We start from the raw sequence: 13,686 nt of genomic DNA, 5'->3' as shown, positions 1-13,686 counted from the left end.
TGAAATGAGTAAAGAAAATCAACTTATTTATACCTATTTATGCAAGATAATTCATAATTTTATTGAGGGGGTTATATTGGTTGGGTCTGATTATTGGGGGGGTCATAACCTCCCTAACCACCCTGGAAATTACGCCCCTGCTCCCAAGTGTCCTCAGATGTTCTATCAGTGTGTGTGTGCGTGTGTTAATATTAGATTTTTTTTAAAAAAACAATTAGGCAAAGCAAAAAGTGCTCAGTTAATGTAAAGAAGTGGTCTACAAGTACTAAAACATCCTCGTCAGCTACTGAAAATCATCTTTATTTGTGGATTCCACTAGAATAGCTTAGCATAACTCACAGTTCTCTCTCTCTCTCTCTCTCCATATATATATATATATATATATATATATATATATATATATATATATATATATATAAAATATCCCCCGCTCGCCCCTGCGGGCAGTCTATCCTTCACGCTCAGGTCCTCTACCTGAGGCCTGGGAGCTTGAGGGTCCTGCGCAGTATCTTAGCTGTTCTTATGTTCCTAGGACTGCGCTCTTCTGGACAGAGATCTCTGATGTTGTTCCTGGGATCTGCTGGAGCCACTCGCCTAGTTTGGGAGTCACTGCACCTAGTGCTCCGATTACCACTGGGACCACTGTTACCTTCACCCTCTACATCCTCTCGAGCCGTTATCTGAGCCCTTGGTGTTTCTCGAGCTTCTCGTGTTCCTTCTTTCTGATGTTGCTGTCATTGGGAACCGCTACATCTATCACCACGGCCGTCTTCTTCTGTTTGTTTACCACTTGTAACTGCTCCTGAAGGTTTTTCATGTTCGAAGTAGAATAAAGGGCCATGCTCCAACTGATGTTTAGCCAGTATTTTAATCTTCTTTTCACCAGCAAACACCGTGAAAAACTATGGTGAAATGGTCAATGAAAAACACAGATATTACATCAGCAGAACAAAAAATTACAACTCAAATAAAACATACACACAAAGTAAATGCACGAACATACCGTCTGCGCCTTTCTACTGAACATTCATGAGCAATTGTAGTCCATATTGTCCATATTTCCACCTTTTACACAAGCCAGCCTTCTCTTTCTGGCTCGAGCCTTCAGTCTCTGGTGACATGTGCGCTTAACTGAGCATCACCCCAAAGCATTAGTGATGGGTCGTTCGCGAACGAAATGGCTCTTAGAGCCGACTCTTTGAAGTGAACGACGCGAGCCGGGTCGGAGCCGTAAGGGTTTTTTTTTTTTTTCTTTCTCTCACCCTCTCTCTCGCCCTTTTTTCCGTTAAACTCCGCATGCGCGGCCTGTACTTTGCGCTGGGCAGAGGGGGGAGGGGCGTTAGTTACACTCAGTAGCACAGGAACAGAGCCAGAGAGAAAGAGAGCCAGGGACAACAACGTCACATTAGAAAGGTATAGTAATCATCCACTATTTTCAGTTGCAGATGATAAAGGATTCAGAAATCATGCAGGCCCATATGACAGAGAATATGCATCTTCTTTTTGTTTTAATATTTTAATTTATATTTAATTGTGTTGTGGTTTGCAGTGTTTTGTGTTGTTTCACGTTAAATTTGTTTAAAAGGAAAAAGCTGAAAATTTAAATAGTTAAAAGTTTAAAATGTAAATAGTTGTTTTTTGTATTATATGATTTATTTATTACATTTTATGTGGAGTGAATAAATAAAGTATATTTATGGTGGACGATCGTGGCTCAAGAGTTGGGAGTTCGCCTTGTAATCGGAAGGTTGCCAGTTCGAGCCCCGGCTCGGACAGTCTCGGTCGTTGTGTCCTTGGGCAAGACACTTCACCTACCGCCTACTGGTGTTGGCCAGAAGGGCCGATGGCGCAATATGGCAGCCTCGCTTCTGTCAGTCTGCCCCAGGGCAGCTGTGGCTACAACTGTAGCTTGCCTCCACCAGTGTGTGAATGTGAGAGTGAATGGGTGGATGACTGGACGTGTAAAGCGCTTTGGGGTCCCTAGGCGGGACTAGTAAAAGCGCTATACAAATACAGGCCATTTACCATTACCATTTACCTTAAAGACAAAACACGTACAAACTCCAAAATGCGTAAAAACTCCAAAACACGTAAAAACTCAGAAGCACGTACAAAAGACAACAGAAGTGCTCCAGGTTTCTAGGGCGCAGTGTTGAGCTTTTGTTACCTAGTGGCTACACAAGCCAGGAAGTATCAACAACCGGATTTGGTGTGTGGTAGTAACAGGTAAATGAACTTTTTTTTAAAATTATTTGAATAAATATGAGTGCTTGTCTATAAATACACAAACAATACACACATGTTTTCAATTGTGTTCAGTAAACGCTAGAAATGTGTTTTGGAGTTTGTACGTGTTTTTTGGAGTTTGTATATGCTTTAGAGTTTGTACGTGATTTGTCTCTAGGGGCCATATATAAACATATATAAATAAAACCACTTTTTTTACATTAGTAATTCCTTTTCTGCATAATTTTATATTATTGTTAATGATTAAATAATTAAAGCAACAAAACAACCTGAAGAGCCGGTTCGGAGCCGAAAGAGCCGGCTCTTTTTAGTGAGCCGAGCCGAAAGAGCCGGATCTCTAAAAAGATCTGGAAATCCCATCACTACAAAGCATGCTCACCACAAAGCGCCATACTCAGGTCCACCAGTAGGTGGCGACAACACAACATGAATCCAGATTAAACACAAAATTTTGAACATTGCAATCACATAATAATTACATTTCAATGCGACAGCTACACCACTATTTCCGGTTGGTTAGCCACCACCATTTTGTCCGTCTGTATCTTGAAGTCCCACAGGATCTTAGCTTGGTCATTCTCCACCACCCTTGGGGGCATCTCCCATTTTGACCTTGGGACTTCAAGGCCATATTCGGCACAGATGTTTCTGTACACTATGTCGGCCACTTGGTTATGGCGTTCCATGTATGCCCTGCCTGCTAGCATCTTGCACCCTGCTGTTATGTGCTGGATTGTCTCAGGGGCATCTTTACACAGCCTGCACCTGGGGTCTTGCCTGGTGTGATAGACCCCAGCCTCTATGGATCTTGTGCTCAGAGTTTGTTCCTGTGCTGCCATGATTAGTGCCTCTGTGCTGTCTTTCAGTCCAGCTTTGTCCAGGCACTGGTAGGATTTCTGGATATCAGCCACCTCTGCTATCTGCCGGTGGTACAGACCGTGCAGGGGCCTGTCCTTCCATGATGGTTCCTCGCCTTCCTCCTCATTCTTGGGTTTCTGCTGCCTGAGGTATTCACTGAGCACGCGGTCAGGGCCATCTTACTGATGTATTCGTGAATGTTAATTTTCTCATCCTGGACTGTGGTGCTGACACTCATCAGTCCCCGGCCTCCTTCCTTCCACTTAGCGTAGAGCCTCAGGGTGCTGGACTTGGGGTGAAACCCTCCATGCATGGTCAGGAGCTTTCGTGTCTTGATGTCAGTGGCTTCTATCTCCTCCTTTGGCCAGCTTATTATCCCAGCTGGGTACCTGATCACGGGCAGGGAGTAGGTGTTGATAGCCCGGATCTTGTTCTTACCGTTCAGCTGACTCCTCAGGACTTGCCTGACCCTCTGCAGGTACTTGGTGGTTGTAGCTTTTCTAGCGGCCTCTTCATGATTCCCATTTGCCTGTGGGATCCCCAGGTACTTGTAACTGTGCTCTATGTCTGCAATGTTGCCTTCTGGTAGTTCGATCCCCTCAGTTCTGACTACCTTCCCTCTCTTTGTTACCATCCAACTACACTTCTCCAGCCCGAACGACATTCCGATATCATTGCTGTATATCCTGGTGGTGTGGATTAGTGAGTCAATGTCTCGTTCCCTCTTGGCATACAGCTTGATGTCATCCATGTACAGGAGGTGGCTGACAGCTGCTCCATTCCGTAGTCAGTATCCGTAGCCAGTCTTGTCAATTATCTCACTGAGGGGGTTCAGGCCAATGCAGAACAGCAGTGGGGACAGAGCATCTCTTTGGTAGATCCCGCACTTGATGGTGACTTGTGCTATGGGCTTGAAGTTGGCTTCTAGTGTTGTCCGCCACATCCCCATTGAGTTCCTGATGAAGGCTCTTAGGGTCCTGTAGATCTTGTATAGTTCTAGGCATTCCAGGATCCAGCTGTTGGGCATTGAGTCATAGGCCTTCTTGTAATCAATCCAGGCAGTGCACAGGTTGGTCAGTCTGGTTTTGCAGTTTCAGCTGATTGTTCAGTCTACCAGTAGCTGGTGTTCTTGCCCATCCCTTTCTGTGCCCCACTCATGTATTGAGACATGTGCCTGTTCATCTTAGCTGCTATGAGGTCACTGTCCGGCCTTCAGTTAGCCATTCTTGGTGTCTCTCGTCAAATAGCAGCTGGTTCATTTGTGCTGCCAGATGCTCGTGGAGTGCAGCGTGTGTGTATATATATATATATATATATATATATATATATATATATATATATATATATATATAGATAGATATTAAAACTTAAAAAGGTAAAGTTTCACAGCTCCTTGATGCAGCCCCTCAGCTCATCCACTGTTTTAGCTCGTAACCCTTTAAGCCAACTTTCTTCTGATCTGCTGATTTGCTGCCCCTTGCAAACACAAGGTTTGCACAAAAGATGGGATTCTGTGTTCATATCAAGAACTGCACGCCCATAGAGATCACTTGCTTATATACTGATCTCAGTTATTTGAACCTTTTTGTTGAATCCATTGTAACACTATATGTATATATATGAGAGAAAATAAGGTAAAGTCCCTTCAACATGAGCCTGAATCGATTTTAACTCTTTATTTTCAAACTCTTCATATGAAATATTGGCTTGTCTCACTACAAAATGACCACAAGATGGTGCTATTTCTCACAGCCTCGCCACATGACAAATTTTTCCTACACGCTCTCTCTCTCTCTTTTGCACACACACATACACCCAGTTTTGCCGACGTAAAAAACAGAAAAAAGCAGAGCCACTCCCCTTTATTCGTGCCTGGTCTCTTCGGTTAGCACTCAGGAGCCCTGTTGGGACCGTTTCAGTAAAAATCGATTATAGTGTAAATATGATCCATCTACCCTCCCTTGACCTGGATCTCTTCGCTGATTTCAGTGTGTGATCACCCAGTGCTGGTCTTCACAGACACCGACAGGAGACAGCGGCATCCTCACCGCCTTACCCACTTTCCCGAGAAGGTGAAGCCGTTATAATAACAGCGCTAGCCGCTATGAGACGAATAACTGGTAAGGCGAAGGATGAGACTCTGATCGAGCTGCAGAGCGCCAGGGCTGCAGGTAACCGCATAAATGCACGGTTTTATTTCTAAATGTGGCAGAGCGACGCTCTACAAGTTACAGTAATCCGAGGTTCATTGTAAACTCGCAATTCAGCAGTGAAGGGTGAATATTTATATCGAAATTATGTCCTCTAGTTATTTTATCTTACGTGGCAAAACCATTTCTACATGTGGCTGTAATTTGGTTACTTGACTTGTGCTTGTATACAGCCCAGTTAGTGATGCTGGGTTGCACCAGAGATCCCATGACCAAAACACACATGCTGTTTGTTCTTCTTAGTCTACTGCTTTGATACAGCCAAGTCCCGTACAACTGCAGGGTGACACTGAGGTCACACATAGTCTGTTTCCCAAACTGAGCCAGACTGCATATATATTTTTAGCGCACAATATTTCAGTATACACTGTAGTAAACTATCCTAGAAGCGTCTCATTTTTTAACGAATTAAATTAGAGAAGAAGACAAATTGATCAATGCTGTAAAGCATGTGAGTAAACATACTTTTTGCTATCTGTCAAGCCTAACATGTGTTACCTTATCTAATGGGACTAGCCCCCTGTGAGATAGTCAGGCTTTACTGACTCTTCGCCTAGTCACATGAAGTCACCTCTCTGGGGGTTCACAGTCTGAACAATGTGCCACCACAGGAATGCTTTCAGACGTGAATTTGGTTGAATTATGTCAGCTTACCGTGATTTGTTGCTTCTACGTGGACATTAGAAAGTCAGTTAAGTTGACGGAGCACAGTGAAAACTAATGGTTTGGTTCTGCGGTCGTTTTAGTCCTGAGAGGATTGTATGACATTGCTGCACAGGACTTGTGTCTGGCTCGTGATAAATCATACTAATGAATGAATGAATTAAATGACTTGCTTTCACTCCAGTATCTAAAGTAGCAGATCTATGAGCTAATGACACTTTTAATGTTTTGAGCACTATGTGTCAGTCCATCCCAGTCTGAATAACCCATGTCTTTGTCTCACAAACACTAAATCTTCATTTTTATGCTGTCCTCTCGCTGACATTTGAAACTCCGCACATGTGCAGTGGGAAACTTTTCAGCATTTCTAAAACTGAGCCACAGACGTCTGGAGGCATCCAGCAAGATTTTGCATAAGTCAGGAGACGCTCTGGTTTCCAAAAGAAACACAAATCCATAACAGGAATAATACAAGTATACTCAAGTTGCAGTAAGAGCATGGCATGTGCTGATATCTCCTGACCTGCTGGAGGACAAGATGAATTAGGTGCACTGGAAACCTCTGTTGCTTTTGTGACAAGAGCAGCCGGGCCTTTTAATTTGTGAGCCTGCTTACCTCTGCCTAACAGACCACTGCATCACAACAAGACCATTATGAGAAGAGGAAAACAAAACGTTTATAGAACACATTTTCCAGCATTTTCATTCAATCAAACCATGTCTGAGTTAAAATTACGATGCCTCAATTACACCTTTCCCTGTTTGTATTTGCATATCCTCCGCTGTGTGTATTAGAGGGTTGTTTATAAGGACACGTGGCTGTTTATTTAGAGTGAGCAGTAGATTAAAAGACTGCTGTTCTACAGAGGCTTTGTTCGGGCTCTTATCAGGCCAGACTTTCAGCCACAAGTGAAAGGGGAAACAAAGGAGAGGAAGGATTCAGTCCTCACCTCGGTGTGTGTGTCTGTATGTGTTACCTTGTTCACAGCTGCCCAAACACTGATTTATAGTCATCAATGACATTCTGCTGCTGGATAAACACCAGATGTCCATGGACAGCGTATACCGTTTGGTGGATGGTTTTCTAAAATCAACCTGCTGCTTGTTGTCACCCTCTGTCAGTAAATCTTTTTCTTGGCCAGTTTACAGTCAGGGAAAAAATCTTAATGACTCCACTTTTAAGTGCCCCTTATTAATTACTCATTTATATCGGGATTTGCCTCCTTTTAAGGTGATCTCAATCCGCAGTCCAGCTGATGAAGTCATCTGCCAGTCAGAGGTGAAGCAGAGCCAAAGAGTTGCTATGGAAACAGGCCTTGTAATTAAATTACTCCCTTTGAGGAGGCAAAATACAGAATTACACATGGCAGGCAAGCAAGACGTCCTCTCACCACAACCACAGTAAGACTAGATGAGGTCTTATTGTGCTGCCAGAACTATTTTCACACTACAGACCTTTTGTTTTGGGCATAAAATAAATTTTTTGCTCTATAAAATTTTAATCATAGGTGGCATATGCCTCTTTTTTCCCCTGGGCTTTTGGTACGTTTTTGTAAAGACAAGTGACAAATAAAAAAAACATCAGGTGTAAGGTGTAAGGTGTCGGGCCATCGCACAATGCCAGAATAGCTTTAGCAGATTTTCAAAAGTTGTTTTCACACTTGCACTGCGGCCCTTAACGTCTCTAGCCACTGCCTGACAGAGGTGCACATGAGAAGGCTGATATCAGCTGGATCAGGCATTAGACACGCTTTAAATGTCAGTTCCCAAGTGCAAAGGCTGTGTGATGTTACGCTGTGCTGATGTGTGAACAGCGCTGTTTAGAATTCGTTGCATTTACAGCTAGTGAATGGGCGTCGTCTGTGCTGCCACCGGCATGCAGGGAGCTCCCTCGCCTAAACCACACAGAGCATGTGCAGTAGCGCAAAAACAGCTGAAGGGAAGTTTTTCCTGTTGTGTTTTGTTTGAGAAAGAACAACATCTATCCTGACTCGATTCTTGCAAAATTTGCCCAAAGCTCACATGTGAAAACACCTCTGAAAAATCGCTGGGACTCTGATGAAAACAAGGAATATCGTTTTTCCAGAAGATACGCCCCTGATTTGGTGCTTTGATGACTGTAGAGGAACGCACTATCTGTCACCACCATCACCGACTGGGTGGGGATCTTGTGAGGGAAAGTTCAGTAGCAAATCATTCGTGTCATTTTCATACTGATCAAAAGATTCAGTGATCCATCGTGCCAGTCCCACCAGGATAGACGTGTTTTATCAGGGCAAAAGGTAACACCTCCATATTGATTCTTTTCTTAGGTGATAAGGACACTCAAAGCAGCAAACCATTCCCCCTCACCAACATCCTTACTGTAGGAGTGTAGGAGTTTTTCCTTTAATATGTCACCAGTCCATATGGGTGCTCTTTACAGGGCAGCTTTGGATGCAGGAACCTGACTCACTGTTGTGCAGTCACTCATTGGTTAATGTTGTTAATCCGCTTATTGGGCAAACAAAACGCCCAAGGCCCTCATATCATAGACGCAAGAAAGCTACTTTTGTGCCCTAATCTGTCTCGTCCAGTCATCCTTTCAAAAGATTTCATCAAACATCTCTTCCTTAAAAGACTGTCAGACATGTCAAGTGTTGAAGTCCAGGCGTGTTATGTGTGTGTCTATTTAACGCGATGAATTATGACTTCTGCTCTGCATATGACCTCTTCAGCTGGCACTGTTCAAGCTTTCCGGTAATTGTCAGGAAAGTATCAACAATTTCCTGATGATAAGAAAGGAAACTTGTGTTCTTGGCAACAACATGAGCACGATGCAAATGTGAAAACATAACTGTCAACATTTCAAACAATGCTTTCTAAAAATAAAAGATAAAAAAAAAACCTTTATCAGTAGCGTTCCCTTGTATATGTTTAAAGCCTCACGTATTCTATTTTTTAAACAACATTTATATTAATCTGGATGCATTTTGAATATAGTCAGCTGTATTGACAGGAACTGTTGAGTGGCAGACTTTGAGGATGCCTCGTCCTAGAAGACAGAGGCCCTGGGTTTGAGCTCAGGATGTTGTGGTTTGACTGAAACAGGGTGTGCACCGTGCTTGCAAGATTAAAAGTTCTTATTTGCGTTTTTGCATCAAATGTTACAATTTAATTCAGTTCTTTTTGTAAAAGCCTGACATACTTGCCTGATGCTCTCATCAAGACACACTTGTGGTTCGCGTGATCCTGCATATTGGATGACTTTGAGTGGGAACCCCTATTTAGACTACAGTATTGTTCATCGCATTAATATTTCATATACATCGATTTGCAATTGAGCCCTCATGCCCCATCTGGCATTATTAAACTCATGAATAGAGAGAAGCTGTAGAGCAGTCTGTGATATGTTTGTATTGCTTCTCTTGAGAAAGGATTATGTTGTCATAATAAACCAGTGCTGTGTTTTCCATTTGTCAAAGTGGAAGGTCGAACGACACTCTGAAGAGCTCTTAATGGAGTAAAATATAGAACGCCTGTTTCAGTACAGTAAGCAGGACATTCTAGCTCTGTGCCAGGCACACTGCAGAGCTACACGAGAGTTGTTAGCGGGGCCTCTTCTGAACCATAGGCGCCCACGCATGTTGCTTGAGTCATAGTAAAAACAATTTGCTTGATACTGAATCAAAGGTACAAAAACACAGCAGTGTCGATGATCTGCAACATATAAAAGCTGTGGTCTGATTTCCAGCAGTGATAGGACTCTCTGTTGTACTTTTATGCTGTTTATTTAATGCTTGTGTAAGTGAAAGTCTGATGGCTCAATACTTAATAACCTTTGTGTTGTCCTGATCTACAGTTTAATTCCACCTCCTAACCACTGTCTGTCTGTCCCTTAAAGATGTTCCTGCTGTGTTGACTGCATTCAGGATTAACCTCCACCCAGGTACGGGCAGATCAGAGGCTTTATGTGACGCCTGTCTGTCCGTCCTCGCGTCATTGTAATCTCTGCTATTTCTCTTCGCACCCTCCATCGCGTGCTGTCATCATGTCAGTTTAATGTCACTGCGTATGCTCCATTTATGTAAATTTGTTACGGCTTTCCTGTTTGTTTGCTGATCAGAATCAAATGCCTCTCTGTCTGCTATCTCAGCTTTCATATTGTAGCCATTTGCTTAAGTGTCTGCCGTCTGGTAGCTTAATGTGCTGTGTATTGTGTCAAATTTGTACTGGTGCATGCACCCAGAGGCTGAATTAAGCTATGTGCCCATGGTATTTCAACTTGTGGCTAGGCTATTTGATGATTTATATCATAAGCAACATGTATAACTTTTTATAGCAAAGTTTTGCTAGTATTATAAAAGCAGAAAAACTCCTGCATGTATAATGTTACTCACAAATGCAGTATGTAGCACAGCCTGTGGACTGATTTCTGTGGGCCCAGGAGAGATATGTTGAAGCTCTAACGAGCTTCTGCCTGAATACTTTGTCTCGGTGCTTCCACTACAGCATCAAGAATGAGCAACTTTTGATAACATTACCCAAAAGAGTCCACTAATCACTGAGAAATTAGGGACTACCATATTCAAACATAAGTCTGACATAAGAAGAAGAAAAAAACCCTCATTTGGCTTCAGATAGTATTTTGCTAAAGAAGGATAGCTACTACAGCTAGCTTTTTCTTTAGGTAGCTAGCAGTAGCTTATTCTTAGCCTGTGGTATGTTAGCCTGTAAAGTATGCCTTCATTATTACAGGGAGTAAGACAATCATACTTTGAATGCATTCTTATAGTTCAAAGTAAAAATTAAATACAATGTGTTCCTCTCAAATGTGGTGGCACAGAAATGCAAATAAAGCACAAGCACTCAAGTAAAATGTAAGCGCAGCCACAGGACTTCATGCAGGTTTGTGAAAAACTGTTCACTCCACGAGTGATTAAATTGTATAACCGTCCTTGAGAGCAATAAGTCGAAGTGACTTTATCAGACTCTGATATCATTTTGGAGAATGCTGTTCTTCCAGTCATTGTCCTTTTGCCTGATTAAGTTTAGCTTTTGGACAGATGACCTTTCATTTGACTCCAGAATTTTTTGGTATACAGAGGCGTTCACAGTGGGAATGAGGTGTTTGTGTCATGTTGTGTGTGGTTTCTGCCAAACGCGGTGCTGTGAATTATGACCAAGCATTTCCCCCTTTGGTTCCAGAAGTCTTGTGGTTTGTTCAAATGTAACTTTGCAAACCTAAGTCTTTTCAAATCTGAGATTCAACTCTTTGTTGAGCATTGCATTGAGGTGCATTTGCTAAAATGTGTTCTTGGGAAGAATGGAAGCTGTCTTGTGTTTTTCACTTGTGGATAGTGTTTCCCTCTGTAGAAGGATAAACTTCAGACGGTGTGGAAATAGCCTTATAATCCTATCCAAATTAATGAGCAGCAATTGTTTTTCTATTATTGATGTCCCTCTTGGTAATATGTAGTAACACATATTGTGTGTATTGTGATAATAACACACACCTAGACCACCAAATTGGCCAAACTTCTGCTTTAATAGGGGTGTTCACACTTACAGTGATCTTTAAATCAAGTGTATTTGATTACCAGCACCTGCCTGCTACTCTTCCTCTTAATTCCTAGGGAAGCAGTAAGGGTGTACATTAGCCATTCATGTGGCTAACGTACACATGAGTGGGTGACTGAGTGGGTAAGTGATGTAAACTTTCACATCCTCATGTTAGATAAACACTAAACCCAGGATGCTGTTTCAGATTGAGAAATGCGGGTTGACTTTCATAATCTTTGTTTCGGTGACTCAGTGTGATGACGCTGCTGGCCTTACAGCGTCACATAAAAAGTGAAGCTATGTGTGCGTCTCATCTGGGGGCTGCATGTGTCCCCAAAGCTGCAGAAATTAGAGACACCTTTTCTGTAACAGGCAGTCCTGTAGCAGAAATGATTGTGATTGTGCTGAGGTACATTTGACTACTTTGGTTGTACCTTAGTCCAGCTTTGCATATATCTTCATGAACACATATCATCCTTCGAGCTGGCTGCCTGCTTAGGCAAAGAGTGCAGCGAGCACAGAATCAAGTTTTGTCAGTTTACTGTAAATAGAAAGGCAGCACGGGCTTGTCTGTATTTTAATATCATCAGATTGTCTGGATAAAGATAGATTATTGTTAGATGATAGCAGTGGCAGAAGTGCTTTCTTTTCTTTCTACTCTGCAAGATCAGTGCTGTCTTTAGGGAACCGGTATCCTGGCACAAGGTCTCCTCTTCTCTTCCACTCATGTAATGTGAATTGATTTCTGATTTCTTTAATTATTTAGAATAATGGAGATTTTCCAACTCTGATGCTGGTCACTCCTCACTGTTCTTAATCTTGCTGACGGAATAAGTTTGATGTGAAGCAGTAATTGAGGGGAGATATTTGTCTGGAACGCAGCACCAAACCAGGACGGAGCCTCCACTGTGTTTTACAGATAGCTGTAGACACTCACTGTTGTATCAAACCAAAGGTCTGAAAATTGGATTAATTTATTCATTTTCGTGGCTCAAGAGTTGGGCGGTCGTCTTGTAATCGGAAGGTTGCCGGTTCGAGCCCCGGCTCCGACAGTCTCGGTCGTTGTGTCCTTGGGCAAGACACTTCACCCGTTGCCTACTGGTGGTGGTCAGAAGGCCCGGTGGCGCCAGTGTCCGGCAGCCTCGCCTCTGTCAGTGCACCCCAGGGCGGCTGTGGCTACACTGTAGCTTGCCATTACCAGTGTGTGAATGTATGTGTGAATGGGTGGATGATTGTGTATAGTGTAAAGCGCTTTGGGGTCCTTAGGACCAAGTAAAGGGCTATAGAAATACAGACCATTTACCATTTAGTCCATTCCTTGTGTAATTTGGCATACCTCAGCCTCCTTTCCTTACAAATGGCTTATTGATATTTCTGATGAGACTTCAGCAAACAGTAGATGGATCAGTGGGTGCATCTCCCAGGTCCTGTGTCAGGTTCATCTCTTGAGTTTTTTTTATTGTTGAATGATGATTAGGTCAGTTTTAAGTGGCTTATAAAATAAAACAAATGTTCCTCTGAAAGTGGGGATTTGTAAAGAGTAGACTGAGGCTGTGAAAAAACAGCTAATGACAAAAGAAAACTTCGAGAGACCTTTGGAAGGTCTGAATAGCTATTGCTGAAGCCCACTATTACAAGAATGAGGGGTGGCTCAAGACTTTCTCACAACACAGATAGACTTTATCTTAAAGATCTTAATGATTGTTATTTCCTAACACAATTCAAATTCCAATGATGCAGAAAGTAAAGATGCGAAAATAGTTTTTCGATTGTTCTTATGATAAAGCTCTGAAAGCTCTGTGCATACATCTGCTACAACCTTGTTCTGTTTACAGCTCATAACACCAGCAGATGCCTCTGCTTCGGCTACATGTGAATCTTGTAGCCTCTCGCCTTCCTCTGCTCTGTCTGAACATCAGTACAGCACCACGTCTCTGGATAGAATCAACTCCTTTAGGAAAAGAGATTAGTTGATTCTGTTCTTGGCTGCATCTCACACGTATAAAGTCACTACCTCCTGGATGAGTTTGCACTGATCTACTTCCAGTTTTGGCCTTGTGGTGTCTCTTACAGGGCAGGACCCATGGGCATGAGGTATGCACAACTTTTTATGAACAGTCATGCAACAGATTTTGAAATGCTGTTTGGTTATATCAGGGTCAATACT

General features: G+C 42.6%; 2 protein-coding genes across 3 annotated transcripts in view; one reads left to right on the top strand and one right to left on the bottom strand.

The window, feature by feature from the left end:
* Positions 1–1,707: 1,707 nt before the first annotated feature.
* On the bottom strand, positions 1,708–4,307 carry LOC146525600 (uncharacterized). Its single transcript, XM_085179955.1, has 2 exons — positions 3,544–4,307; positions 1,708–3,283 (listed from the first exon to the last, which is right to left on the bottom strand). Exons 1-2 carry the CDS (start codon positions 3,854–3,856, stop codon positions 2,742–2,744), a joined length of 855 nt encoding a protein of 284 aa, XP_085036081.1. The 5' UTR covers positions 3,857–4,307; the 3' UTR covers positions 1,708–2,741.
* A 639-nt stretch (positions 4,308–4,946) lies between these two features.
* The window catches only part of ano5b (anoctamin 5b), a 31,526-nt gene continuing 22,786 nt past the window's right edge, over positions 4,947–13,686 (top strand). The window contains exons 1-2 of one of the 2 annotated variants that reach the window (XM_085179092.1): positions 4,947–5,276; positions 9,862–9,906. In XM_085179092.1, coding sequence (XP_085035218.1) covers positions 5,210–5,276; positions 9,862–9,906 — 112 coding nt within the window. In that variant the 5' untranslated portion in view covers positions 4,947–5,209. The remainder of the gene's footprint in view (positions 5,277–9,861; positions 9,907–13,686) is intronic. The other variant, XM_085179180.1, reaches the window with a different exon arrangement.

Source organism: Neolamprologus multifasciatus, chromosome 1 (genome assembly GCF_963576455.1).
Source record: "Neolamprologus multifasciatus chromosome 1, fNeoMul1.2, whole genome shotgun sequence".
NCBI lineage: Eukaryota > Metazoa > Chordata > Actinopteri > Cichliformes > Cichlidae > Neolamprologus > Neolamprologus multifasciatus.
The sequence above is the reverse complement of the archived record's forward strand: the minus strand, read 5'-3'. Positions and strand labels throughout refer to the sequence as shown.

What these genes read in the sequence shown, in the direction of transcription:
- LOC146525600 (XM_085179955.1), bottom strand. Translation starts at nt 3,856, where the DNA reads ATGGATGACATCAAGCTGTATGCCAAGAGGGAACGAGACATTGACTCA. An exon ending in CCTGAGGAGTCAGCTGAACG is followed by an intron (nt 3,284 to 3,543) that starts GTAAGAACAAGA and finishes TACATCAGTAAG; the next exon opens with ATGGCCCTGACCGCGTGCTC.